Below are 26,713 nucleotides of genomic sequence, written 5' to 3' on the forward strand. Positions count from 1 at the left end.
AATTTGGGTGTTGTTCTCCCGCCTCAGTGCAGCTCAGGGGGCGGGGCTATTTCAGCAGTCACGCGCAGGAACTCTGGGCTGAGTTCCACTCTCCATCTGCACGCGCTGTTTTCTTCGATTCGCGGTGTCCAGAGGAAAACGCAGTGCCTGGAATATTCGCTTTAAAAATAAAAAAACTAAGAATATTAACTTGTACAGGTTCTAAAACTTTATATAAACCGCCTATAAAGCCTTAAGTAGCTATTAAAGCGATTGATAAAGGTACCTGAAGCTGGTAGACTTTAGCTGAAGTCAATGCTAATGCTACCTAACATTCTTGCTAGTTTAGGAACGTTAACGGCAGGAGAATAAAGGGAACTGTGTTCTTTTTCCTGGACTGCATCAAACATCGAGGTGAGTTTCGTTTTATTTTGTGGATAAAATCCTATCACAACATACAGGCACAAGGTTTGATGTAACTGAATTATTTGAGGACATTTTTTGTTGAATTTCTTTTTTTTGGGGGGGGGGGTGAATGTCCTTTTTTATTTTGTTCAATTTGTGCTTTTCTTTTCCTGAGAGTTCACAGTGACATTATCAGTTTTAGTCAGTAGAGGGCAGTATGCACCTCATTGTTGTTTAGTTGGATGTGTCAAATTAATTTGACCTTGTCTGCTGCCTCTTGCATGTTTCAACTTGAATGAGAAGTTTTTTATTATCCACTAATATTGGTAATGGACAAGATGCTAATTCAAGATTGAACTGTGAACAAGTTACTGCAATGGTACATTTTTCATTTATTGTGGGGATTAAAAACTGTTTAAGCAGTTCTTCATTTGAAACCTTTTAAACTTAATCCAGCTTTATCTTATTAAATGCTTTCCTCCTGTAGTTAAAAAAACAAGTCAGGGATTCCCAGTGCAGCTGAACTTGACATTTTTGATGAGACTGAGGCAGCAGTGGAGGAAGACGTCCTCCTTGAACTCCTGGAGGCCAATCCAGACGTAGGTGATGAAGGCAGGAGTCATTATGAAGCTTTTGCTGTCAACAGTCAGAAACACATTTTCACTGATGCAGCTTAACTTGACATGTTAATGAAATCTGGACTGCAGTGATAGAGTTGGGTCACATTTCTATAACATGTTCAGTTATTAAATACAGGTTACTTGAAATACTGAAAATGAACCTAAATGATTTGAACTACTTTGAGGAAAAATAATAAAATGGACGCAGCCATGAAAATTGAGTTTCACAAACATGGTCTGTTTCTAGATTTGTCTCCTTTAGTCATTCAACACCACCTCCACTCACACAAAGCTCATCACTTTGTCTGAAAAGTCCATTGAAAATTGAAATCTTTTTTTTTAAACTCTTGTGTGTGGATGGCAGAAAATGCCTTACTGGGGAAACCAGGAGATGATGATGTCAGCAGTTTGACATTCTAGAACTTTGGGGTTTTACTTTTCAAGACTGAATACTTCACAGTTCCCTCTTAAAAACTGGGAATTGTCAATATTGTAATATTTGGTTGATAACTTTGTTACTGTCTTATGTAATGTAATGCTGTCTTACCATGATTCATATTTTTTAGTCTGCTACAATGTTCAACTTGGTCATCAAAGAAGACATGAAAATGTAAAATAACAGTAATTAAAACCATCAATCAATGAAAATGCTCAGTTTGACAATGAGTTGGATTCATAGGATGGGACACAAATTCAAAAATAGCAAATCTTCTTCTTTATCAATGTTTTTGTGTCACTGTGTTGTCCTTTGTATTTTATTGAACTTTAACAGGAGCACTTCTGTGATGGGAAAGGGTGCTGAATATTTCTGTTCTATCAAAGTCCAGGAGTGCAGTAAAACAGCCGGTCAAGGAAGCAACGGTGCTTCAAGCAAAAGGAGCAAAGATCAGCAGCCATGTTGCCTCAGCAGCTTGAAGGTGACTCTTGTAGGGAGACCATTTCATTCCTTGTTCACTCTCCTGATGAAGCCTCTGTGTTTCAAAAGATCAAGTTAGGAAGCAGCAAAATGCACCGAGTGACCTCACGTTAATGTTTGGTTGAAGGAGCGGAGCTCTGGTTCTGCTGGTATCAGCCTGGTCCAGTGTGTGGATTTCTCTCTCTTCTCTCGAACATTGTAGACCAGCAAAAGCAAGTTAAGAGCAAAAACAGGTTTCTATCACGTCGTCTCTCTAAATGCTGCACGTCTGTGCTGATCAACATCTCATGATGGAGGTCTGTCTCCACCAGCCTCCCCCTCCTCTCTGTCATTTGCAGCCTCTGACTCTCACTCTCACCCAATGTCCTCCCCTCCCTCCTGCTTCTATGACTGAACAAAGATTTGTAGATTTGACCCAAAAATACAAGCCTGTGGTGCAACGCTGCTTCTCACACAGAAATCCATGGAAACACTTGGCCCTAAATCTGCTGGTCTGAACACCACATTCACTTGCAGGGTTCTTTTAACAGGCCTGAAAACACCAGTTCAGTTTCCCTGCTTTGAAATGTGTGGTGACAGTGTCTGAACATGACCAAGTTAAAGGTAGAAGTACTGCAGTTACTACAAGATAAGAAGTACCTGGATGATGAACCCTCTTCAAGACATTCAAACAAGTCTCGTTGCTTTTATCCCTTAAACACAAATGTGATCCAGGATCAGTGAGCTGACACTCAATACTATCTGTGAAAGTGAACATGATTTAACTTTTTCCTGTATGTTCTTTCTATGATTTGTCTGGCAGGTTTGTTATTAATATTCCAGTTGTGTTTGCCAGTTTGTTCATCTTTTTTCCTGTTTCCTTCAAAAACATGAGGGATAAAGTCCTGAGTGACTATCAAGAAACTCCCTAAAAATTAGAAGTAACTCTGGCAAGGAAATCACCTGGAAAAAAGTAAAAGTTTATATTTTGAGAAATGTATTTAAAGGTCAGATCAGAAATTTGATCAGATTTTACTTTTATTGAAATGCCTGGGAAAAGCTTGCTTTCACACTGAGCTCAGTGGGGTCCACTGTTTAGTTGTACAGTGTTGTGTTTTCGAGAGCCTTTGCAATGAAATTCATTCTTATGAGCACTGCATGTTTGGATTTGAGTAAAGTCTGTCTGTCTATCTATCTGTCTATCTATCTATGTATCTATCTGTCTATCTATCTATCCATCTTTTTAATTCTCTGACCTTCATAAGAGTTCACATTCCAGTGAAACTCAGCTAATTTATCTGAGGACTTCACTTTGAAAACCTCTGTTTCAGACACGCTGTCGTCTGCCTCCTCAGATGTTGAAACTGTCAGACGTCCTAAAAATGTCTGGAGAATCATGGATGAGATTCACCTCCAGTAGGCATTTAACAAAACTTCTCTGTTTTGTGAAATGCAGTTGACATGAAATATGTTAAGTTGGTCAGGCTTGTTAGTGAAGGAGGTGTTGTTTTATATCAGGAAACAGGAGATGTGGTGCTGACAATCTGATGCTTGTGCAGCAGTGAAGGAGAGGAAACTGCTCATCTGATCAGAAGATCATGAGTGTCGCAACTCTGATGTGGATGACGTGTCCGACCCTCAGCTTTATCTTTGTATCACTTCAGCACATCAGGAGCTGTTGACACGGACATGAAAAGCTGCACTTAAGAGTCCTGATGAGGAAATAAGAGTGAAGAAACTAGGAGCAGACGATCGGAGGAGCTTGACACTGGACATGGATGGCAGGGTGCTGCTGGTGCTGCTGGTGCTATGGAGCTCAGGTAGGCTTCCTATTGGAAGTTGTTGTTCATCTGCATGGTTCAGATAGACGTGTTTGAAACGGCTCAAATCAACTGACTCATGTCCTGGAGGCAGCAGCTGGATTTCTGGATTGACTCCATCACTGTTTGCTCCAGTCAGCCCTCAACTGGTCTGATGTTCTGTGTTCCGTATGGCAATAAGTCAAATAAATGTACTGTTCTCCAGTTGTAGTTTGCTGGTACAACCACAGTAGTTCAATCAAAGGAGGGGACTGAGCTGCTGCTAAACCCAGAGAGTGTCGGTCCACCACAGTCTAACTAGTCTCAGCTTAGTTTCAGATCAACTTGAAAAATATTCTTTTAATTTACATGAAGCAGGAGAGGGGCTGCACGGTGGTGCAGTGGTCAGCACTGTGGCCTCACAGCAAGAAGGTTTCCGGGTTCGAGTCCCGGCTCAGACACAGGATCTTTCTGTGTGGAGTCTGCATGTTCTCCCTGTTCTTGTGTGGGTTCTCTCTGGTACTCCGGCTTCCTCCCACAGTCCAAAGACATGCAATTTGGGGATGAGGCTGATTGATACATTCATACCTACGGTCAATTTAGAGTGAGTGTGAATGGTTGTTCGTCTCTGTATGTTGGCCCTGCGATGGACTGGCGACCTGTCCTGGGTGAACCCCGCCTCTCGCCCGTAGATGCTGGGATAGGCTCCAGCCCCCCCCCCGACACTTACGAGTAAGGAATAAGCAGAAGATGATGATGGATGGATGGAAGCAGGAGAGACAAGATAACAGGAACACTGAGAAAAGAGGAGTGTAAACAACTGAAGCATGAAATAAGAGATTAGAAACAAAGACACTGAAGCCATAATTGCTGAAAGTTTGTGTGTGGTGGGGGGGTCAGCAAATTATAGTTAGTTAAAATACACTGAATAGAGAAAGTTAAAAAGGTCCTCCTCCTCCTCTGCTCATGAGATATTTGTCTCATTTCTTTATTCATTTATTCAAGTAGTTGAGCAATCAGACGGTTTAAAGTCATTTTGTGTGTTTTCTGTTTAAAGAGGACTGGGCAAACTGCAAAGGGAGAGACAGGAAATTGGAGGGAAAAATAAACAAGATAAATTCATTCATTGATATGGGAGAAATAAAAGAATTATTTGGGAAAAGGAAAGAAACTAAAAATATATTTAAAAAATCAATAAATGAATAAAAATGAGGGACTGCTATTGTGTCAAAATGTTGTGTGTAAATTGATGGTGTGTGTGTGTGTGTGTGTTCAGTTTCTTTGTGTCTCATGCATATTATTAGTGATAAAACATCATAGTAAGCTGATGAATGACATCTGAAGAAGATCATGGTAAAAAGAAATAGAATAAATAAACGGTAGATACATAAATCATAAATATGGCAGGAAAAAAAGATGGAGCACTGCACACTGAAGGAGGAGTGAACCTGAGGAAGTCCCAGGTGAAACGCGTCTCTCAGCATGAACCCAGTAAAGTCCTTCACTGTGTGCTGGTTCTTCTTTGTCCTGTCAAAGCTCCTGTTTCGACTGCAAAGAAGAAACAAGTAAAGAAGGTGATGAAATACAGAGTTAGTAATCATGTCAGTAACAACAGTTGGTGGCAACCAGAACAAACACTGACACCAGTTACAGTCATCAGAACTAGAATAGCAATGGGCCTCATAATGATCGTGAAAGGAGGAAGTGGATATTTGAAAGAATAAATGGCAACTATGTACATTTATGGGAACCTGGTAATTGTTATTATCCACACCATTGACATGAGTTAGTTTATGTCAGTGATGCTCAAAATGTGGCCCCCGGGCCCCATCTGGCCCACCGGCCGCCTATTTGTGGCCCCCAAACTGTTATTTGGCTGGTCCAGCCTGAGGTTTTTTTTGTTTTGATTTTGTTTTGTTTTTTTGTCACCCCAAAATGCGTTTGTATTCCTTTTTTATATATATATATATATTGTTCTTATTTTATCTTGTTTTGAGTTTTATTTTCTTTAATCTAATCTGTAGTGCACCACCCATGTCTTTCTCACCTGTCCTCTTTCTTACAGGCATTTTTACAAAATGTCCAGTCCAAAATTGTCCAAATTACCCCCCCCCCCAACCACCACCATGTTTTTTCTCATTCACAGCAGCAGCAGACAGGAATTCCATCACTCACTTAATGTTCAAGCCAGTTAACAATACAAACAACTGAAACAATACACTTTAAGAATAATTGAGGTGGTGTAAAAATTAAATAAAGTCACAAAATAATAAATAAATGGAACTCAATCACTTGCCAATAGGGCTTCTTTTCACAACACACATTGTAGTTAAAACACTCAAAGAACACAATAGGAGAAAGGTAATGTGATGCTAGAGCTTCCATCAGAATCTAGAACCTCTGCAATATGTATTGTATTTGTATTGTAAACTGTTTTCTTGTCTGTAACAACATCTACTGCACGTCTGTCCCTCCTGGTGAGGGATCCCTCCTCTGTTGCTCACCCTGAGGTTTCTCAGATTTTATCCTGTTAAAAGGGTTTTCTTTGGAGTTTCTCCTCAGTCGATGTGAGGGTCAAAGGACAGAGGATGTTGTTATGATGCCATGTGAAGCCCTTTGAGACAAACTGGTGGTGAAAACGGGCTTTACAAATAAAATTGCCTTGCCTTGCCTTGCCTTGCAAACTCCTTCCACTCCTCTGATTCCCTGCTCCTCTAGTAGAGAGTCTAGCGACGGTGAATTCCCCTGCAGCAGGTTTACTTTTCACCACCTCCATCTTCTCCTCCAGGGCCAGGCTAAAGGCGAGCATGCAGCAGCGTCAGGTCTGGCCCCGCCCCTCCCCATGATGCGTGTCGCAGGCAGCAGTCAATCAGAGACTTCCTTTACCAGTGATACTTTTCAATGGTGTGTGGGGGGGGGGACCTGATAATGACCCAATTTTCTTTGAAATCTGATTGGCTATTTGGCTCTCGTCCCAATCAGTCTCAGTCAGCTTTTTTGTGGCGTGAACCTGATGGATAGAGAGGAGAAAATGACAAAATGAAAGAAGACAGGAGAGACAGAAGTGGGTGGAACAGAAAAAGATGAGATCAAATAAAATAAAACTGCTCCAGCAGGACTTGTTTTGATTCACTACAATGGTAACTTGCTGATGCTTACTGTTGAGGCAGTGTTATTAACGTGACCCACTGACAGTAATTTGCACCTAAAATAGCCTAAAATAGCTGCACACCAATGACGGCCCTTGCAGCTCTACTTCCTGGGCTGAATTAGGGGCCCAGCACGTCCCTGTACTGGCCGGGACTTTTGTCCCTAACCCTGAATAATAATAATAATAATAATAATAATAATAATAATAATAATTATTATTATTATTATTATTATTATTATTATTTTCAGGAATAGTTGTAGTATTAGTATTAGTATTATTATCATGTGATAATCAATATTCAGCATTAATGGTACCCTGTTAAACGCTTCTGTTGTTATCACCACTATCAGTAAAATGTTCCTAATATAAGAATGATAATCATGAAAATATAATACCATTATTATATTGTATTGCAAACAATAAATGTTTGAACAAATAAAGACATTTTAAAAAAGAATCAAGGGGTGAGTGGAGCTGGTGTGTGTGTGTTGATGTGTGGATGTGTTGGGTGTTTGTGTGTTCAGTGTCACTTTGAGGGTTGGAGGTCAGGCATCTCAGAGGTTCATTGATTGATGGTAGTGGACCAGGTTTTACAGAAGTTGGTGGTTTCATGGTTGATGGAAGCAGACATTTTTTTCAAGGGATTTCTGCTCATCAGCAGATTCTTCCACTGTAGGATGTTGAGGTTGTTTGGAGGTTTCCAGTCTAACAGGATGGACTTCTGGGTGATAGTGAGTGCTGGAGGAGAAGACTGGAAGATGGATGATGGAATTGTAGTTGCCTCGTGGCTCCAGTTTGAACTCTTCTCCAGTACAACCTCCATCATTTTTCTGTCCTCAGTAACTGTGATCATTGTGTACACTTGTGAGCATTTGACATCAGAAGAGACCACTGAGGCAGGTTTACTGGTCACCAGCACCTCTCCTCTCCTGACAGGTCTCCTGCTCCTCTCCTCCTCCTCCACTGAGGGAGGGGGGAGGGGAGGCACAGCTCCCTTCTATTTACTTTAAGTTGGCTCATAGCACCGTAATTGAAAAGGTCCTGGAAACGTATCATGACACAGTTGTTAAACCAGGTCTGAGTGAACATGACCCTCTCAGAATCTTGGTACTCCAGTCAGGAATTTCAGTGCCATTTAGAGTCCTTCCTTCCTCGGTTGTATATTTAGTCTGCGTTTCTCTTTGTCTGGTGTGAGTTCGTCTTGTCCGTCATGTCCAACTGTGCTACACCATTCCCTGTCTCATCAAGTTTATATTTTTTTGTTGATGCTTTGTCTAGTCAGGTTTTTATTCCATTCCATGCTCCTCACCTGATCTAACTTTTAGTTTCTTTGTTACTTTGTCGAGTCAGGTTCTCCTCTGTGGAGTGATTTTGAGTTTTTGTAGTTTAGGCTTCTTCCAGCTCTCCCTCTGGTTTTGATTTGTACTGTTGTCATAAACTTTGTTCATCTGGCACCTTGCCTAGGAGTCGTGGCTTTGGGTTCTCATCCAAGCTCAAGTCATGACAGGAACAGAATTAAAGTGTGCACTTGATGAATTAGATTGTGTATAATTATAAAAGTGTCAAAAAACTGCTAAAATGTCAATAATATGATAATATCAAATCAAAATAATTCTAGTATAACATATCCTGGGCAGAGATGCACATGTTCACCTGGTGCCATAAAAACAATTTCCAATGAATAATTATAAATAGCCCAGATGATGTACATTAAACATAAAATAGAGATTCAGATTTGTCATTGGACAGAAGAAAAGTACTGACATGCAGTTAGCATCTAACTAGAAGTGCAAATAAACTGGAACATGCAGATGAAACAAAGTATAAATATGGAATAATGTAGTAGGATACAGTTTAGGCCGGAGTGTCATTAGCATCACTCTATTAACCAGCTGTGTACATGAGGTTAGATCATGTATAAACAAAGCTAGTATGTTTACTTCAAACCAGTGGTGCTGCCTGTAAACGTACCATCAGTTTTTTATGTATTTAGCTGCTTCTCCTGCACATTTTCTTCTCTCTCCCTGTCAGCTCCTCCCTTCTCCCATGTCTGTCCATCCTAGTCCCAAAAATGCAGAGGCAGGTGGAGGAGAAACGCTCTAACTTCAGTGGAACATTGCTCTGTTTTGCTCCTGCTGTCAGTTGACCACACATGCAGGCACAGCACTCTCACTACGGCTCCTTCAAAATAAAAGATGCGGTGATCTGCAGTGAGCAGCAGCAAGATGAAAAATATAAATGTCAGCCAGGCAGGCCAATTAGAGGGGGGGCTTTTTGGAACAGTGTCGTCTGCATTTTGGGCTCAGGAGTTCCAGTGTGAGGGCCATGAATCTTCCCTCCTGGACTGTGGACTCTCAGGGTCTGGAAACACCTGCTCACCTGGCAGATCAGTTGGACTCATCTGCTCAGGTGGAGCTTTGGTTCAGGTCCTCCTCTGTCCTGTTGCATAGTCATGTGTTAATGATCCTCTTGTCTCTGCTCAGATGCTGATGATGTCAGGTTGGTGGGAGGAGCAAACCACTGTGCTGGTAGACTGGAGGTGAAACACCTGGGAGAGTGGAGAGCAGCAGAGACAGACACGTCCTGGAGCCTGAAGGAAACAGCTGTGATATGTAGACGGCTGGACTGTGGTTCTGCTGTCTCAACACAGGAGAGAGACGAGACCACAGAACGACTCATGTGGTTCATCAACTCTTGGTGTGTTGAGTATAAATCTACCATGAAGGAGTGTGTGAAAGAAAGGGCCAGATCTCGTTCCATCATCCAGGAAATCACCTGCTCAGGTAACATAATGGACACAAGTTCCTGGACAAAAATCTCTTTGGATATTTACATGCACACATAGAGTTCTCGAATTCTGAAAATTACAATACACTGTTTTTTTGTTGTTGTTGTTTTTTTTTACTTTTATCTCATCAAAGGAAACTCAGAGTGATTCACATTTGTAGGATCACCCTGATCAGGTTCAAAATAACACAACACAAGCTGCTCAGTGCCACCACTAAGGGGCCTTGCTCAAGGGCCCCATGGTGGTTGTAATGAGGGAGGCGGCAGCACTGCTTCTTCCTGCAAGTCCCGAGGATTAAACCAGCAAGCCTCCAGTCTTAAGCTCACTTCTCTATCCTTTATTACACCACTGCTAGAATCTGCCAAGGGTCGTGATGATGATGAAAACCAGAGATTCCAGTTGTGTTCTCTGATTTACACACGAGGGATATGAGATGGTTCCGTGAGGAGCGAGCAGAAATAATGTTTCCCTGCTACAACAATGACATTAATTATTTCAAGGAGGATAAATTCCGTGGAAATCTGTTTTCCTGTCTCATTCACAGGTTTTTTTTCTCATTAGCTTGTCAGAGTCATGAACAGGTGAGTTCATGTTAGCATGAATTCATTCTCATCATGAATCTGCCTCTTGGTGTCTTTTTCAGAGTCTGTCAGGCTGGTGGACGGGTCGAACCTTTGCTCTGGCAGACTGGAGGTGAAATCTAACCAGCTGTGGTCCTCGGTGTGTGGAGGTGACTTTGACATGCAGGATGCAGAGGTGCTGTGTGGAGAGCTGAGATGTGGGCCACCTTCAGTCCTGGAGGGAGGGCTTTTTGGGACAGTGTCGTCTCCATTCTGGGCTCAGGCGTTCCAGTGTGAGGGCCATGAATCTTCCCTCCTGGACTGTGGACTTTCAGGGTCTGGAAACACCTGCTCACCTGGCAGATCAGTTGGACTCATCTGCTCAGGTGGAGCTTTGGTTCAGGTCCTCCTCAGTCCTGTTGCATAGTCATGTGTTAATGATCCTCTTGTCTCTGCTCAGATGCTGATGATGTCAGGTTGGTGGGAGGAGCAAACCACTGTGCTGGTAGACTGGAGGTGAAACACCTGGGAGAGTGGAGAGCAGCAGAGACAGGCTGGTCCTGGACCCTGAAGGAAACAGCTGTGATATGTAGACGGCTGGACTGTGGTTCTGTTGTCTCAACACAGGAGAGAGACGAGACCACAGAACGACTCATGTGGTTCATCAACTCTTGGTGTGTTGAGTACAAATCTACCCTGATGGAGTGTGTGAGGTCATGGAACAAATCGGGTTCTACCATCCTGGAAATCACCTGCTCAGGTAACATTGTTGACACTAACAGTCATGTGACTGTGATCCAGGACAAGTAGACTTTGGTTGTTGACGTGCACACAAACATTCCTCTATTATTCTGACAATGATGAAACTCCAATGTTGTTGTTTTTAACCTTTATGTAGTCAGAGGAAACTCACTGAGAGTGTCTCACATTTGCAGCAGCACTCTGATCACATTCACAGTCATTGAACACAAGCTGCTCAGTACCGCCTCTGAGAGCCTTGCTCAGGGGCGCCTCGGTGGTCTGAATGAGGGTGGCTGCTTCCTCCTACCAGTCCTGAGGATTGAACCAACAACCCTTTGGTCACAAGTTCACTTCTCTATCCTTCAGCACTGTGCTGAGCACTGTTGACAATCACACACGGTTGCTCTTTGACTGAGATACACACCAGACAGTTGTAGAATCACACACATCAGAATGTATCTAAGCATCAATCAGGGAAACGCTGGCTCTGGTTCTTCTGTGGAGGCGAGCAGCAGTGACGCAAGTTCATCCTCAGGACAACACAGGAGTTGGGAATGATTCAGCTCCTACAGGAGCTACGGCTTCATGACGATCTCTTCCAGGGTTTTCCACACAGAACAAGGCCAGGGCCGTCTTTTCCTTCATCACCATCTCTGTGACTTTCAATTCCCTCTTGCCAGATCACCTGCTATAAAGCTACTGGTGTGGCAGGTTTGAATGGTGGACCTGGTCTGCTTCAGTGTGTTGTGGGTGTTTGGTTCAAAGGTTCTGTCTGAGGTGCCGGATTCATGGATTCATCAGAATCACTTTTATTGGCCAAGTTAAAAAAACCAAGGAATTTGTTCCTAGGTTGGTATTGCTCACTGTACAGGGGAGGGAATAATTTAGGTTAAAAAGAATAAGATGTAAAAATATACATATAGTGGTATGTGCAATATAGACAGTATATGTACAAAAATGTACAGTCGGAATACAAAATATAGTGTAGATTTGAAAAGTAGAGTATCAGTTTGGTTTTTTTTTTTTTAAATTTCTTGACACTCTGACTATTTACCGTTCATCAGAGTGAAAGCCTGAGGGTAGAAACTGTTATTGTGCCTGGTGGTCTCAGCATCCAGGGCTCTGTAGCATCATCGAGAGGGGAGGGGATCAAACAGTTTGTGACCAGGGTGTGATGGGTCAACAGAGATGGTGCCTGACCATTGCCTGACCCTGGACTGATAAAGGTCCTGGATAGAAGGCAGGTCGGTCCTGACGATTCTCTCTGCTGACCCGATTGTCTGTTGCGGTCTGATCCTGTCTTGTTTGGTGGCTGATCCAAACCAGAGTGATGGCTGGGAACAGGACAGACTGAATTATTGCAGTAGAGAAGATGATCAGCAGCTCCTGTGGCAGGTTCAACTTCCTGAGCTGTCACAGGAAGTCCAACCTCTGCTGAGCTTTTTTCTGGACAGTGTCCATGTTTGAGGTCAACTTCAGGTTCTGGGAGATTTTGGTTCCCAGAAACTTGAAAGTGTCCACAGTAGACACTGTGTTGTTGAGGATGGTGAGGGGGAGAGTGTGGGTGGGCTCCTCCTGAAGTCCACTGTCATCTCCACATTCTTGAGCAGGTTCAGCTCCAGGTGGTTCAGACTGCCCCAGTGGACCAGCTGCTCCACCTCCTGTCTGAAAGCAGACTTGTCACCATTCCGGATTTGACCGATGACTAGAGCTGGGTATCACCACTGACCTCCCGATACAATACGATTTTGATCCACTAGGTCCCAAGTCCATCCGATTTCCGATACGATTCGATCCAATATACGATACAATATTTTAGTTCCAATACCAATTTTGCTTTGGTAATGGAAGAGATTCTCAAAGGACTAATGCTGTAAATTCAATTGTAAAAGTAACCCTCTAACCTGCTGCATAATTAAATATTAATATTTACATTGAGAACTGACCATTAAACAATAGTTATACAACATCATGCACTTGTTATTTAAATATATGACCGTCATTCAAAACAGAAGGGCAACTTAGACTTCCACAAACCGTCAGCAGCTCAGCAGGATGACTCGCGGTGTGGCGAGCTTCAATCGCCCGCATTTGTAAAACGTGGGACATGAGGGACCAGTTACTGTCAGTGTAATGAGAGGTGATGGTCAAGTAGGAATCGTAGCTCTGCTTGTCCAGCTGTGGCAAGCGATGGCAACTCTCTCTGCCGATTTCAGTGCAGTTGTGACGTTGTTTTTAACATCTCTGTACATCTTTGAGGTTGTGACTTGACTCAGTTGTTTCCGTGTCAGTAGCACATAGCGTGGTTCCAGTGTCTGGACGAGGTGTCTGAAGCCTACATTTTCTACCACACAGTATGGTCTGAGATCCTTGCAGAGAAAAATTGCAAGAGCCAAAGTGGTGTTCTCTGCACATGGAGGCGTGGATGGAAACTTAATCCCAAATGCTTTCTCTAGTGAGGGTTGTTGCAGTGACTTGTAGTTTCCTGGTTGTTGAGTGTACTCTGGGTGATGCCTAGTCAAATGGCTCCGGAGGTTAGTTGTATTTCCATTGTACTTCTACTTTGCACATTTTGCGCACAGCATTATTTTTGTCAAGCTGGGCGCAGTTTTCTTGCTTCTTAAAGCCGAAGTGCTGCCAGACATCGGCTCTTAAATTTGCCAAAGATGAAAGTTGCGCTTCCGCCATCTTGTTCTCTGATTGGAGGCACATGGCCTGGATCTCGCGAGATCTGATAATCTGACTGCAATAACGTTGCACGACATGACGTGAGACTAAGGGGCAAACAAAAACAGGTAAAATCTAATGCATTTTAAAAGATTGATACTGGGATTTATGTTTCGATATCTTTCCTACAAATGTGTATCGATAAAATATATCGGTATATAGACATTTTTAACCCACCAGTACCGATGACAGTGGTATCCTCCACAAACTTCAGGAGTTTCATTGACGGGTCCACTGAGGGGCAGTCATTTGTGTAGAGGGAGAAGAGAAGAGGGGACAGGACCCAGCCCTGGGGGGCACCAGTGCTGATGGTCCAGGTGCTTGATGTGATGCTCCCAGCCTCACCTGCTGCCTCCAGTCAGTCAGAAAACTGATGATCCACCGACATGTGGAGGTAGGCACTGTGAGTTGGGTGATCTTTTAGTGGAGGATTTTAGGGATGATCTTGTTGAAGGCTGAGCTTGGTTGTCCTTTTGTAATGGTGAGAGGTGTGAAGGGGTTCTGTTCAAATCTGCAGCAGAAGCTGTTTAGGCTGTCAGCCAGTCTGGGGTTTTCTACAGGGTGGGGGGATGGACTCCTGTAGTCTGTTAGTTGCTGCAGGCCTTTCTATACAGGCTTTTTTAGCCTCTCACTGTAGCTCCTCTTGGCTACTTTGATCGCCTGGGTCACCTGGTTCCTTGCTTACCTGTACAGGGCCTGGTCCCAACTTCTGTAGGCCTCCTCTTTGGCCTGACGCAGCTCCCTGAGATTAGCAGTGAACCACGATTCATTGCTGGATATGCAGAAGTACTTGGTCTGCACACGCATGGGCTGTGCTCACTGAGCCAGGTTTCAGTGAAACACAGGGTGATGGATCTGCTAATGTCTGTTAGACCTGTCTTCACCAGGGTACCAGAATCAGCACAAGAGGAGACAAAGTGTCCACACACGGAGATCAAGGTTTAACAAACAAGGTTTATTAGTGTACAGTGGTCGAGGTTTCTCTGAGACACAAACAAACAAGTGGAACGCTAATAAAACGCACAGGGCGCAAAAAACAAAAATTTGGAAAAACACTGAAACTAAACGCGGGCAGCACTATAAGCTGAAGGAACGATAACAAAAGGCGACCACCAGACTAACTCAGGGGTGAAAATAAATCAAGGCTGAGGAATCAGCGAGCCAAATAGAATGGAACGGAAATCAAAGGAAATCAAAAGGTCAGCACTCTGCTGCTATAATCCGACAAATAGCTTTAACAAAAATACCACAGAAATACTGGGTCTTCTGGCACACCTTAGTGGCTCAGGAAAAAGTGGAGCAAAATCACATTTAGAAAAAGTAACACTCAACGAGGAGGTCTTTCTACTCGGACTAGAAAAGTAACAATGAGAAAAAAAACTAGAAAACAGCGACGAGACAGCAAACTCCAAAAAAACTTAAAAAATGCACAGAAGGTGAGCAGGTCAAGACAACAGATGCTATTCAATATTCCGGCACACGGAAACAACCAGCTCGGACTTAAATACCCAGGGGGGGTAATCAGGGAATGGATTCAGCTGGTGTTTCCTGTGTGCCGCAGAGTGACTGACAAAGGGAGCAGCCAATCACCAACCAACAGGGGCGGAGCTTGGAACTGGGTAGAGAGAGGGAAATGGCACATGAATGTTGGATCATAACAATGTCCCCATTTTTGGAGCTGAGAAGCAGCAACTCATCCATTTTGTTTGCCGTGGAGTGGACATTCACCAGTTGTGTAGACGGTAGCGGTGTGCACGTCCTCGCTGTTTCAACCTGACGAGCGCTCCTGCGTGCTTCCCCTGTCACTTTGGCAAATCCCATGGAAAACTACTGCACCTTAGACCAAAATCTCTGAAAAACTCTCTGGGTCGGTGAAGACTGAGGTGAAAGTTTCAGAAGTGGACTGTCTGATACCCCTTTCACACTGAAGCACGTGTGTCAAAGCAGGTTTTTGTTCCCGCGTTTTCTCAGCATTAGGGGAAATGGATGGATGGAATTTTGTTCATAAATATATTTTCAATCAAATTATTTGCTTTTTTTTGCAGTACCCTTTGTTTCAAAACAATTTTGACTTGTTTTACTTTCCAAAAAATCTTTGGGTTTTCAACCTTTTGAGAATCACTGCTTTAGGCTGCCACTGCTAGAATCAGATAATGGTCTTGATGATGATAAAAACCAGAGATTCCAGTTGTGTTCCCTGATTTCCACATGTGGGATACTAGATGGTTTAGGGAGAAACGAGGGGGAACAACATTTCCCATCTTCAATAATCACATGAATTATTTCAAAGAGGATAAATTCCTTGTAATTCTACATTGTCTCTCTTATTCTCAGGTTTTTGCTAGTTAACATGTCAGAGGCATGAACAGGTGAGTTCATGTTAGCATGAATTCATTCTCATCATGAATCTGCCTCTTGGTGTCTTTTTCAGAGTCTGTCAGGCTGGTGGACGGGTCGAACCTTTGCTCTGGCAGACTGGAGGTGAAATCTAACCAGCTGTGGTCCTCAGTGTGTGAAGGTGACTTTGACATGCAGGATGCAGAGGTGCTGTGTGGAGAGCTGAGATGTGGGCCACCTTCAGTCCTGGAGGGGGGACTTTTGGGTCCAGCAGAGTCTCCATTCTGGGCACAGGAGTTCCAGTGTGAGGGTCATGAATCTTCCCTCCTGGACTGTGGACTCTCAGGGTCTGGAAACACCTGCTCACCTGGCAGATCAGTTGGACTCATCTGTTCAGGTGGAGCTTTGGTTCAGGTCCTCCTCTGTCCTGTTGCATATTCATGTGTTAATGATCCTCTTGTCTCTGTTCAGACCCTGATGATGTCAGGTTGGTGGGAGGAGCAAACCACTGTGCTGGTAGACTGGAGGTGAAACACCTGGGAGAGTGGAGAGCAGCACAGACAGACACGTCCTGGACCCTGAAGGAAACAGCTGTGATATGTAGACGGTTGGACTGTGGTTCTGCTGTCTCAACACAGGCGAGAGACGAGTCCTCAGAACGACTCATGTGGTCCATCAACTCTGATTGTGTTCAGTCTACATCAACACTGAAGGAGTGTGTGAGTTCATGGAACTCTCCTGGTTCCACCATCCAGGAAATCACCTGCTCAGGTAACATTATTGACACTAACAGTCATGTGACTGTGATCCAGGACAAGTAGACTTTGGTTGTTTACATGCACACAAACATTCCTCTGTTATTCTGACAATGATGATATTCCATTTTTTAACCTTTATGTAGTCAGAGGAAACTCACTGAGAGTGACTCACTTTTGCAGCAGCACTCTGATCACATTCACAGTCATTGAACACAAGCTGCTCCGTACTGCCTCTGAGAGCCTTGCTCAGGGGCGCCTCGGTGGTGTTAATGAGGGTGGCTGCTTCCTGCTCCAAGTCCAGAGGATTGAACTGGGCGGGGCTGGAACCTATCCCAGCTGACTTTTTATACAAATAAAATTGACTTGACTTGATTTATGTGAGCATAGCCTTTGCCTCAACATACACAGAATAAAATTCACGCAAAACACAGAACACGACATCAAACAAATCAACTACAGACGACCTTGTTCTCATTCCAACTCGGTGCTTCAAAGTCTTTAAATGATTCCTACATGTCAGGAAAACACTGTTTAACCTCTCTTTGTTCCGTGCAGGCATCCATTTGCTGACTTGGATGTGGAAAACCAAAACTTCACCAGAAGCGTTTAAAGAAAAATGCCTCTACCAAAAAAGCCTAAAGAAAATAAAAGCTCACAGAGTTTAACCTCAATAACAGACCATCAGATTCATTTACACTCCTTCTTCCTGCCAGTCCTGATGATTGAACCGACCACCCTCCCATCACAAGTTCACTTCTCTATGGGGTCAGGATGCTGATGCAAACCAGAGATTCCAGTTGTGTTCTCTGATTTAGAAATGTGGGATATTAGATGGAGGGGTGGCATGGCTCAGAGGTAGTGTGGCAGTCTGGCAACCATAGGGTCACTGGATTGATCCTTCCTCCCCCCAGTGGCCATGTCAAAGTATCTTTGAGCAAGACACAGCCCCTAATTTCTCCTGATGGCCCTGCAACAGACTGGCGACCGAACAAGGGTGAACCCCGCCTCTCACCCAATGTCGGCTGTGATAAGCTCCACCCCCTCCCCACCGCACGTGACCCTTTTCGGATAAGTGGTATACAAAACAGATGGCTGGATATTAGATGGTTCAGGAAGGAACAAGCAGGAATAATTTCTCCCAGCTACGATGATCTCATGAATGATTTCAAGCAGGATAAATTCCTTGGAAATCTATGCATTCCTGTCTCATTGACAGGGTTTGCTAGTTAACATGTCAGAGTAATGAACAGGTGAGTTCATGTTAACATGAATTCATTCTCATCATGAATCTGCCTCTTGGTGTCTTTTTCAGAGTCTGTCAGGCTGGTGGACGGGTCGAACCTTTGCTCTGGCAGACTGGAGGTGAAATCTAACCAGCTGTGGTCCTCAGTGTGTGAAGGTGACTTTGACATGCAGGATGCAGAGGTGCTGTGTGGAGAGCTGAGATGTGGGCCACCTTCAGTCCTGGAGGGGGGACTTTTTGGAACAGCAGAGTCTCCATTCTGGGCTCAGGCGTTCCAGTGTGAGGGCCATGAATCTTCCCTCCTGGACTGTGGACTCTCATGGTCTGGAAACACCTGCTCACCTGGCAGATCAGTTGGACTCATCTGTTCAGGTGGAGTTTTGGTTCAGGTCCTCCTCTGTCCTGTTGCATATTCATGTATTAATGATCCTCTTGTCTCTGTTCAGATGCTGATGATGTCAGGTTGGTGGGAGGAGCAAACCACTGTGCTGGTAGACTGGAGGTGAAACACCTGGGAGAGTGGAGAGCAGCAGAGACAGGCTGGTCCTGGACCCTGAAGGAAACAGCTGTGATATGTAGATGGCTGGACTGTGGTTCTGCTGTCTCAACACAGAAGAGAGACGAGTCCTCAGAACAACTCATGTGGTTCATCAACTCTGAGTTAGTTCAGTCTACATCAACACTGAAGGAGTGTGTGAGTTCATGGAACTCTTCTGGTTCCACCATCCTGGAAATCACCTGCTCAGGTAACATTGTTGACACTAACAGTCATGTGACTGTGATCCAGGACAAGTAGACTTTGGTTGTTGACGTGCACACAAACATTCCTCTGTTATTCTGACAATGATCATATTCCATTTTTTTAACCTTCATCTCCCCAGAGGAAACTCACTGAGTGACTCTCATTTGCAGCAGCACTCTTATAATGTTCACAAAAACATAACACAAGCTGCTCAGTACAGCCACTGAGGGCCTTGCTCAAGGGCAACTTGGTGGTGGTAATGAGGGAGGCAGCAGTGCTGCTTGTCACTAAATCCTGGTGAGACAAAGGTGAAGTGTGCTGATGTTTCCAGAAGCCTTTTTATCCTGGTCAGCTTTCAGTTGTATTTTAACAATTTACTGTCTCTGTTTCATCCTTGTCTTCAGAAAAGGAAACCCGTAAGAGCTGAATGACAGATCAGTGAAATAAAATTACCTCTTGAAAACAAATTTTAAACTTCAGATGTGCAACATGAACAGACACAAAAATTAGTCACAAAATAGGTCATGTTCACCCATCGCGTGTACATGTGGCGAGGTAGAAAAGCTAACATGACTGAGGAACAGTTGTGAGAGAAGCTCATGTTAGCATGGTCTCTCACACTCTGTCAAGTTCGCTGATGCACATAAATTGATGAATGAACCACAGAATAAATCCAGCCAGGAGCTTCAGTGTCTTTAATGGGATCAGTACATCTCAGGAAAACCCTGTTTGACCTTGCTTCTCCCTGTGCAGGTGTGGCGAGGGGGAGGGGAGTAGGTTACTGTGTTAAAAGCAGGGGGACCAAGTGTAACTAAAGAGGGAACGATAACACTACCTGGGGACCTGCACCCCAGGAAGTAAAGCACAGAAATTAAACCAGTGTACAAAACATAAGGGCACAGGGTCGAGAGACTGAGGCAGAGGCAGGAAGTAACTTTAATTTAAATAACAGAAAACTAATATCAGTGGGCTGGGGCCCCAGTAGGAGGCAGACTACTACGAATGTGACCCTTCCCACTGGCCTGGCGTGCAACACACGAATCACTACACAACATGCACTAAAGGTGCCCCAGTGCCTACTTGCATGCGACGGGAGTGAGTCCTCACCACGATGACTAGCCTCCTACCTGACGACCCCCAGGCCACACTGAAAGTCAAAGAGAACTCCCTGATAGAAAAGCAGAAGAAAGTTAACAAGACCAACAACCCAATTGATGGACAATCTCAACAACCTCACAGAAAAGCACTCCAAGTATAGAAACCTAACCCTGGACCATAACAAATCAGAAACTACCAGAAAGCAAAAATGGCCAAAGTCAAAGCAGTCAAAGCAAGAAACAGAAGGGCCAAAAGAAAACACGAGTCCACTAAAAGAAAATAAATCTTAACTACAACAAAACAGAACAGCAGCAGGGATCCGATAAAACAAAAAAGCGGAGATTAGTTAAAAGAAAACTTGGAGTTAAATAAACAGATATGATGGGGGCCCTACCCACCACCACCTGTGGAGGCAACCAGCCAGGGACTGAAACACACCAGGCTGGGCCTCTTATTCTGCACCTGGGGTCAATGGGAGGAGCTAGGGGAGGAGCTGAGGTGGGCTGCGTTCACAACTCCAACTGAGGTTCACTACAAAGGCATCAAATTGAAACCTCAAATACTGAAAATTGCCTTAACAAAATAAAAGCCCACAACAATTTGATCTCAGAAACAGACCAACATTAGAGTCATTCATAGTGCTTCTTCCTTCAAGTCCTGAGGAGTGAACCAGCAACCCTTCCCCATTTTCTTTCCTTTTAGCCACCAATGCATGAATTTGACAAGGGTCAAGGTGATGATGAAAACCAGAGATTCCAGTTGTGCTCTCTGATTTACACATGTGGGATATTAGATGATATTAGATCAGATGAATTATTTCAAGGAGGATAAATTCCTTGGAAAGCGATGTTTTCCTGTCTCATTCTCAGGTTTTTGCTAGTTCACATGTCAGAGGCATGAACAGGTGAGTTCATGTTAGCATGAATTCATTCTCATCATGAATCTGCCTCTTGGTGTCTTTTTCAGAGTCTGTCAGGCTGGTGGACGGGTCGAACCTTTGCTCTGGCAGACTGGAGGTGAAATCTAACCAGCTGTGGTCCTCGGTGTGTGAAGGTGACTTTGACATGCAGGATGCAGAGGTGCTGTGTGGAGAGCTGAGATGTGGGCCACCTTCAGTCCTGGAGGGGGGGCTTTTTGGTCCAGCAGAGTCTCCATTCTGGGCTCAGGAGTTCCAGTGTGAGGGTCATGAATCTTCCCTCCTGGACTGTGGACTCTCAGGGTCTGGAAACACCTGCTCACCTGGCAGATCAGTTGGACTCATCTGTTCAGGTGGAGCTTTGGTTCAGGTCCTCCTCAGTCCTGTTCCATAGTCATGTGTTAATGATCCTCTTGTCTCTGTTCAGACCCTGATGATGTCAGGTTGGTGGGAGGAGCAAACCACTGTGCTGGTAGACTGGAGGTGAAACACCTGGGAGAGTGGAGAGCAGCAGAGACAGACTGGTCCTGGAGCCTGAAGGAAACAGCTGTGATATGTAGATGGCTGGACTGTGGTTCTGCTGTCTCAACACAGCAGAGAGACGAGTCCTCAGAACGACTCATGTGGTTCATCAACTCTGATTGTGTTCAGTCTACATCAACACTGAAGGAGTGTGTGAGATCATTGAACTCTTCTCGTTCCACCATCCTGGAAATCACCTGCTCAGGTAACATTATTGACACTAACAGTCATGTGACTGTGATCCAGGACAAGTAGACTTTGGTTGTTGACATGCACACAAATATTCCTCTGTTATTCTGACAATGATGATATTCTGAATTTGACGAGGGTCATGATGATGATGTGAACCAGAGATTCCAAATGTCCATCCATCCATCCATTGTCTTCCGCTTATTCCTGTCGGGTCGCGGGGGGTGGAGCCTATCCCAGCAGCTACGGGCAAGAGGCGGGGTTCACAGTTCGCCAGTCCATCGCAGGGCCAACACATAGAGACAGACAACCATTCGCTCTCACATTCACACCTACGGTCAGTTTAGAGTATCAATCAGCCTCGTCCCCTCTTGATGTCTTTTGACTGTGGGAGGAAGCCGGAGTACCAGAGAGAACCCACACAGGAACAGGGAGAACATGCAGACTCCACACAGAAAGATCACGTGCCCGAGCTGGGACTGGAACCCGGAACCTTCTTGCTGTGAGGTGACAGTGCTAAACCATGACCACCGTGCCGCCTGATTCCAGATGTGCTTAACATTAATTACTCCATGACTCAAATCCCCTGTTGCAGTTCTCTCACGGAACAATGCTTGAACAAAAGAGAGTCATGAAAAAATGAGCAGAGAGACCAGGGTCTTTGTGTGTGGGTGTGGGTGTGGGTGTGGGTGTGGGTGAAGCCTAAACAAATAATAACAAGAGGAAGGTGTGTGAGTGGTGGAATGCTCCAGGACAGAGTGATGTTCCCTATAAACAGAAGCACTGGACTCAGTCAGAATCTCAAAGCAGCTCTGACAAGATCATTATAATGAACATTCTTTGTACCATCCTGAGTTGTAGCAGCGTTCTTTGGACATGAATCCAGCAAATTCAGAACCTGCATCTCAAATCTGGGTGGCAGATCCATAAATATTCCAGCCCTTAGTCTTGATCCAGTGATTGATCGTCTCCACTTCTGTCACCTCCATGCGCCGTCACCATTTCAGTAAGAAGATGGACTGTCATGGTGGATGAGGTCAGAGCAGCACCTGCAGCTTTGACAGCTGACATTTTGTTGCTCTTTGGTTTAAAAGACAAATCAGCAAGTAACAAGGCAGATGAAATAAGTGCTGTTTGCAGACTTTGTCAGACTGTGATGAAGATTTTTGAGGAACACAACCAACGATAGTTTGGATTCAGTTGAGTTATCAATGAAATGTGCTCATATTATTAAGCTTCCCAGATGAATTTGAAGCAAATTACATTCTTGGTTCTTGTGATTCCAATGAGGTTAAGCAGGATGAGTAGCTGAGAAAATGGGTGACTCTTATAATAATGATGATTTCCTGATGTCTCCACAGAGTCTGTCAGGCTGGTGGGGGGGTCCAGTCTGTGCTCAGGCAGACTGGAGGTGAAGTCTAACCAGTCGTGGTCCTCTGTGTGTGAGGAGGATTTTGGCCTGCAGGATGCAGAGGTGGTGTGTAGAGAGTTGGGGTGTGGGGCTCCGTCCCTCCTCCAGGGGGGCCCGTATACAGACATGGAGACCCCAGTCATGGCAGGAAAGTTCCAGTGTGGTGGAGATGAACCTGCTCTGCTAAACTGTGGAAGGTCTGGCTCAGTGAGGAAGACCTGCTTACCTGGGAAAAGCGTTGGCCTCGTCTGCTCAGGTGAAGGTCATGGATCTGCTTCATCTCACTGCTTCACTTCTACCACTCATGATTCCTGTGTCTGCTCAGAGCCTGATGGAGTCAGGATGGTGGGAGAGCCCAGTCGCTGTGCTGGAACCCTTGAGATCAAACACCGGGGAGAGTGGAGACCAGCGGCCCCTGGGGGTTCTGAATGGCTCCACCAGTCTGCCTCTGCAGTGTGTAGACAGATGAATTGTGGCTCTGCTGCTTTAACAAATGAAAGGCGGGACTCACTATCCAGGTCTGTGTGGTGGATCAGGTCTTCTTGTGTCCAGTCAGCATCTGGACTGCGGGAGTGTGTACTGGAGAATGATAAAGTTCATAGTGATACCAGGCTGATGGTGGTGTGTTCAGGTAAAACTGGACATTCCAAACAAGCTGCTGCTTCCTCAGTGACACCAGCACTTCTGCTGAGTCAGCCTTTCCTCTGCCCCCCCCCCCCACAGATTTGCTGGTCCAGCCAAACATCTCCTTCTCTGCCTTCACTGACGGCGTCTCTGAGGTGAGGCAGCAGGAGACTCTGCTGCTCCGGGGCTCCAACTTCACCATCAGTTGCTCTGTTGAACCACAGTACCCAGGAGGCGTGTTCCAGCTCATCTTCTCCACCTCCAGCACAGCACAGAACTACACCCTACCAGCGCTCAATCACTCCGCCCGGTTCCTGTTCTCAGCAGCAGACCACACCCACCGAGGGGACTACAGATGTGTTTATCACCTGTCCCATGTTTTCCTCCATCACTTCTCCTCTGAGAGCCAGGAGCTCCACCTCATCATAGCAGGTGACAACAGGACGAGCTGGAGTCAGACAGAGGAATGTGACCCTGACTACATTTACATGCACTTTCTACTCCTCTGTTCTCCTGCTTCTTGTTTTCATCCTGAAAATGACAACATTCTGATGAAGCTGTAAACATGACTATGGAAAATAGTCTAGCTGGCTAATTCTAACTAGCTAGGCTAGTCTGAGAGACGAAGGGCGGAGCTAAAGCTCACTGTCATTTGTTTGTCTCCTGTCCAGTTAAAAGTGTCTCACACTGTGAGACTCTACAGTTTTAATTCCTCCTGAAGTTCATTCATGATAGAAAAGCCTCAAACCCAAATAATATTGGTCTATCCTACGTTTTCATTGAGAAATGCTCAGTTCTGAAAACCCACCCAGAATAAACTCTTCATAGAATCCTGATTAAATCTGGACTGTTGTCATTTTCAGAATAATAGTGGAACGATGGCGTAGGTGTAGAAGTAGTCTGTTAAATGAATCCACCAACCTTCTGGGAAATCTGCTTCTTGTCCATCATCCCCAGAACCAGACAAGGAGATAGAGACCCTTCTCTAGGGAGCTGAGACTCACGCTAGTTAGCTTAGCACATTGAATAGTAGTGAGTGGGAAATGTTAGCTAATTGTGATTTTCCCTTCCAGTCTCCAGAAACATTTGTGAGTCCTATCATTTGCTCACGTGCAGGTCCCACTTCAAACTCAGTGTCTAAACTCACCTGACAGGAAGTGATCTCGTTGCAAGAGGCCCCAGACTTGAACTGATAGTTGGAACAAACAGGAAACAAAGAGAGAGAGGAAACTGCATGAGGTTAGCTTAGCATAATGAATGGTAGTGAGTGGGAAGTGTTAGCATCAACTACCTCAGGATCAGGATGTTGGTTTGTCCTGCAGTCCTCCTCCTCCTCCTCCTCTCTTCCAAAGTCGGCCATGATCAGTAGCAGCAGTCGCTCTCCTGCTCCAACAAACATTTGGTTTTGGTGGCTGAAATTTCAGGTGCTGTGCCAAATCACTGCGCCCAGTCAGGAAAGTAGTCCCGGCTATGTGTGTGATTCTAAAATTAGAATGTCTGACAAAAGTGATACACAACCCCAGATATATTCATGGAGGTGTCGCTCCAGACTGAGGGGTATCTGGACGCTACATGTGATCCACAGGATGAAGACTGAGGATCAATGAAGAGACAAACGATGGATGAACGTCTTCTCAAGGCCAGCGCCGTTTGATTTCTGATGCTTCGTTGGGCCTGTGGGAAAAATCTCTCCGCCTAACCCACGTAGGAGTTAGAGCTCCGCCTACTGGTCGGGTGGAATAAATTCTAGCAACCATTGTTTGGGACTTTTATGCTAACACTTCCCACCCCCTACCATGCATTGTGCTAAGCTAACTAGCATGAGTCTCAGCTCCTAGAGAAGGGTCTCCATCTTCTAGTCTGGCCCTGGGGATGATGGACAATCAGAGACTTCTCCTAAAAGTTAGCGTGTTCCTTAACATGCAGCCTTCCATCAAGAATCTTCAACCATCAACATGTCTGTGGTGATCAGTGGTGATGTCATCGATCAAATGTGATGACTTTAAATGTTTTTCAGTGCCTACAAGTGATTTCATCATCAGAGCGTTCATCCACCATCTGATCCTGGGGTTAAGTGCTGTCTTCTTCTACCGCTACTTCAAGGTAACACGACGTAGCTTCGTAGTTCTTGGCTATGAGCAGTTGTTTCAGCAGGAACTGGAGGTGTGAGCTGTCATGTCTTCCAGGCCAAAAAGGAGCGGCGGGCAGGACACCAGGAGAACATTGAACTCAACGCTGGTGATGCTACAGAGGAAGGCTTGGTTGATGAGGAGGCTGGAGTTCACCATGAAGACACCACGGACGTGTGACTGCAGCGCCGCCACAACTGAGCTCCAGGCTTCTTCTGCTTTCACCGTGATGATGTTTAAAGCAACAGGAGAGCTCCTCATTGCAGTCTTGTGGTTCTCTCGTGTTTTCCTGATCGTCCATCTCTGTTCTCAAGGTCAAGTCTCAGTTCTGGCCTGTTTGAACAAAAAGATCAAAGGTTATTGAAGGTCCCTGAAATGAGAACTCCATGTTCTCAGTTCTGATCCTGCATCTCTGTGGTCATGGCTCATTTATCTCTCCATACATGACAAACCAGAAACATCCCTTTTCCAGTATTTGTACATCAAACTCCCTGTGTCATGACCTGATGTCTGGAGTGAAAGTATTTAGTGTGATGTCATAATGAGCGCCATGATTTTCTACTACTTTTGGTATGAGTTTCATTGTTTCACCTGTACATGCGTAGTTACACCAGAAGGGGGCAGTTGAGCTCAGAGTGCTTGGTGACATGAAAAATGTGTAAAAAAAAAGTGTTCTATTTTTGCGGTGGTTCTGCTGATGCTTCCAGTTCTTGCCAGTGCTGAAGTAATAAAAGAAGGTGTTCTCCTCCAATGCTGTCTGTCTTCATGGTGTCTCACTGACTCCTTCATCTCCACATCAGGCCACAGCAACAGTGCTGTCCCTCACTACACAACATTGGACACTGAGATTCCCACTGATGATGAGTCAGCACATCTTGACTGTTCTGATGACCTCAGCCTGAATGCTCCTCCTGATCCTGATCTCCCAGGACTCCAGTTTGACTCAGAGTCACTTCTTCTACTCTTGGACGAATAAACAGATAAACACTCAAATATAAATCATGATTTAAACCCACTGGCAAAACCAACGTTTCCTACTTTGTTGATTTTTATAATTTCCTTCAATAAATACAAGTGGG

The 26,713-nt window shown here is 44.7% G+C and overlaps 1 protein-coding gene and 1 long non-coding RNA gene across 7 annotated transcripts; one reads left to right on the forward strand and one right to left on the reverse strand.

The window, feature by feature from the left end:
• On the forward strand, positions 1 to 26,713 carry LOC147238509 (scavenger receptor cysteine-rich type 1 protein M130-like). 6 transcript variants are annotated; one of them, XM_086197215.1, is made up of 18 exons: positions 1 to 393; positions 872 to 983; positions 1,777 to 1,921; positions 3,564 to 3,719; positions 9,333 to 9,632; positions 10,281 to 10,583; positions 10,658 to 10,957; positions 16,097 to 16,399; positions 16,474 to 16,773; positions 18,073 to 18,375; positions 18,450 to 18,749; positions 20,810 to 21,112; positions 21,187 to 21,486; positions 22,832 to 23,137; positions 23,207 to 23,512; positions 23,605 to 23,937; positions 25,523 to 25,608; positions 25,692 to 26,713. In XM_086197215.1, exons 4-18 carry the CDS (start codon positions 3,674 to 3,676, stop codon positions 25,812 to 25,814), a joined length of 3,912 nt encoding a protein of 1,303 aa, XP_086053341.1. In that variant the 5' UTR covers positions 1 to 393; positions 872 to 983; positions 1,777 to 1,921; positions 3,564 to 3,673; the 3' UTR covers positions 25,815 to 26,713. The 6 variants fall into 6 exon arrangements, with proteins under 6 accessions (XP_086053341.1, XP_086053337.1, XP_086053336.1 ...); XM_086197211.1 differs by having other exon boundaries at positions 872 to 987; positions 22,832 to 23,512; XM_086197210.1 differs by having other exon boundaries at positions 22,832 to 23,512.
• LOC147238510 (uncharacterized) lies at positions 23,294 to 26,092 on the reverse strand. Its single transcript, XR_015111784.1, has 3 exons — positions 24,797 to 26,092; positions 24,653 to 24,694; positions 23,294 to 23,329 (listed from the first exon to the last, which is right to left on the reverse strand). It is a non-coding gene; the product is annotated as an uncharacterized LOC147238510 (long non-coding RNA).

Source organism: Aulostomus chinensis, chromosome 24 (assembly GCF_037954235.1).
Source record: "Aulostomus chinensis isolate RoL2024-O1b breed Wild chromosome 24, RoL_Achi_v1.0, whole genome shotgun sequence".
Classification (NCBI taxonomy): domain Eukaryota; kingdom Metazoa; phylum Chordata; class Actinopteri; order Syngnathiformes; family Aulostomidae; genus Aulostomus; species Aulostomus chinensis.

What these genes read in the sequence shown, in the direction of transcription:
- LOC147238509 (XM_086197211.1), top strand. Translation starts at nt 3,674, where the DNA reads ATGGATGGCAGGGTGCTGCTGGTGCTGCTGGTGCTATGGAGCTCAG. An exon ending in CCAGGAAATCACCTGCTCAG is followed by an intron (nt 9,633 to 10,280) that starts GTAACATAATGG and finishes TGTCTTTTTCAG; the next exon opens with AGTCTGTCAGGCTGGTGGAC. An exon ending in AGTTGGACTCATCTGTTCAG is followed by an intron (nt 21,113 to 21,186) that starts GTGGAGCTTTGG and finishes GTCTCTGTTCAG; the next exon opens with ACCCTGATGATGTCAGGTTG.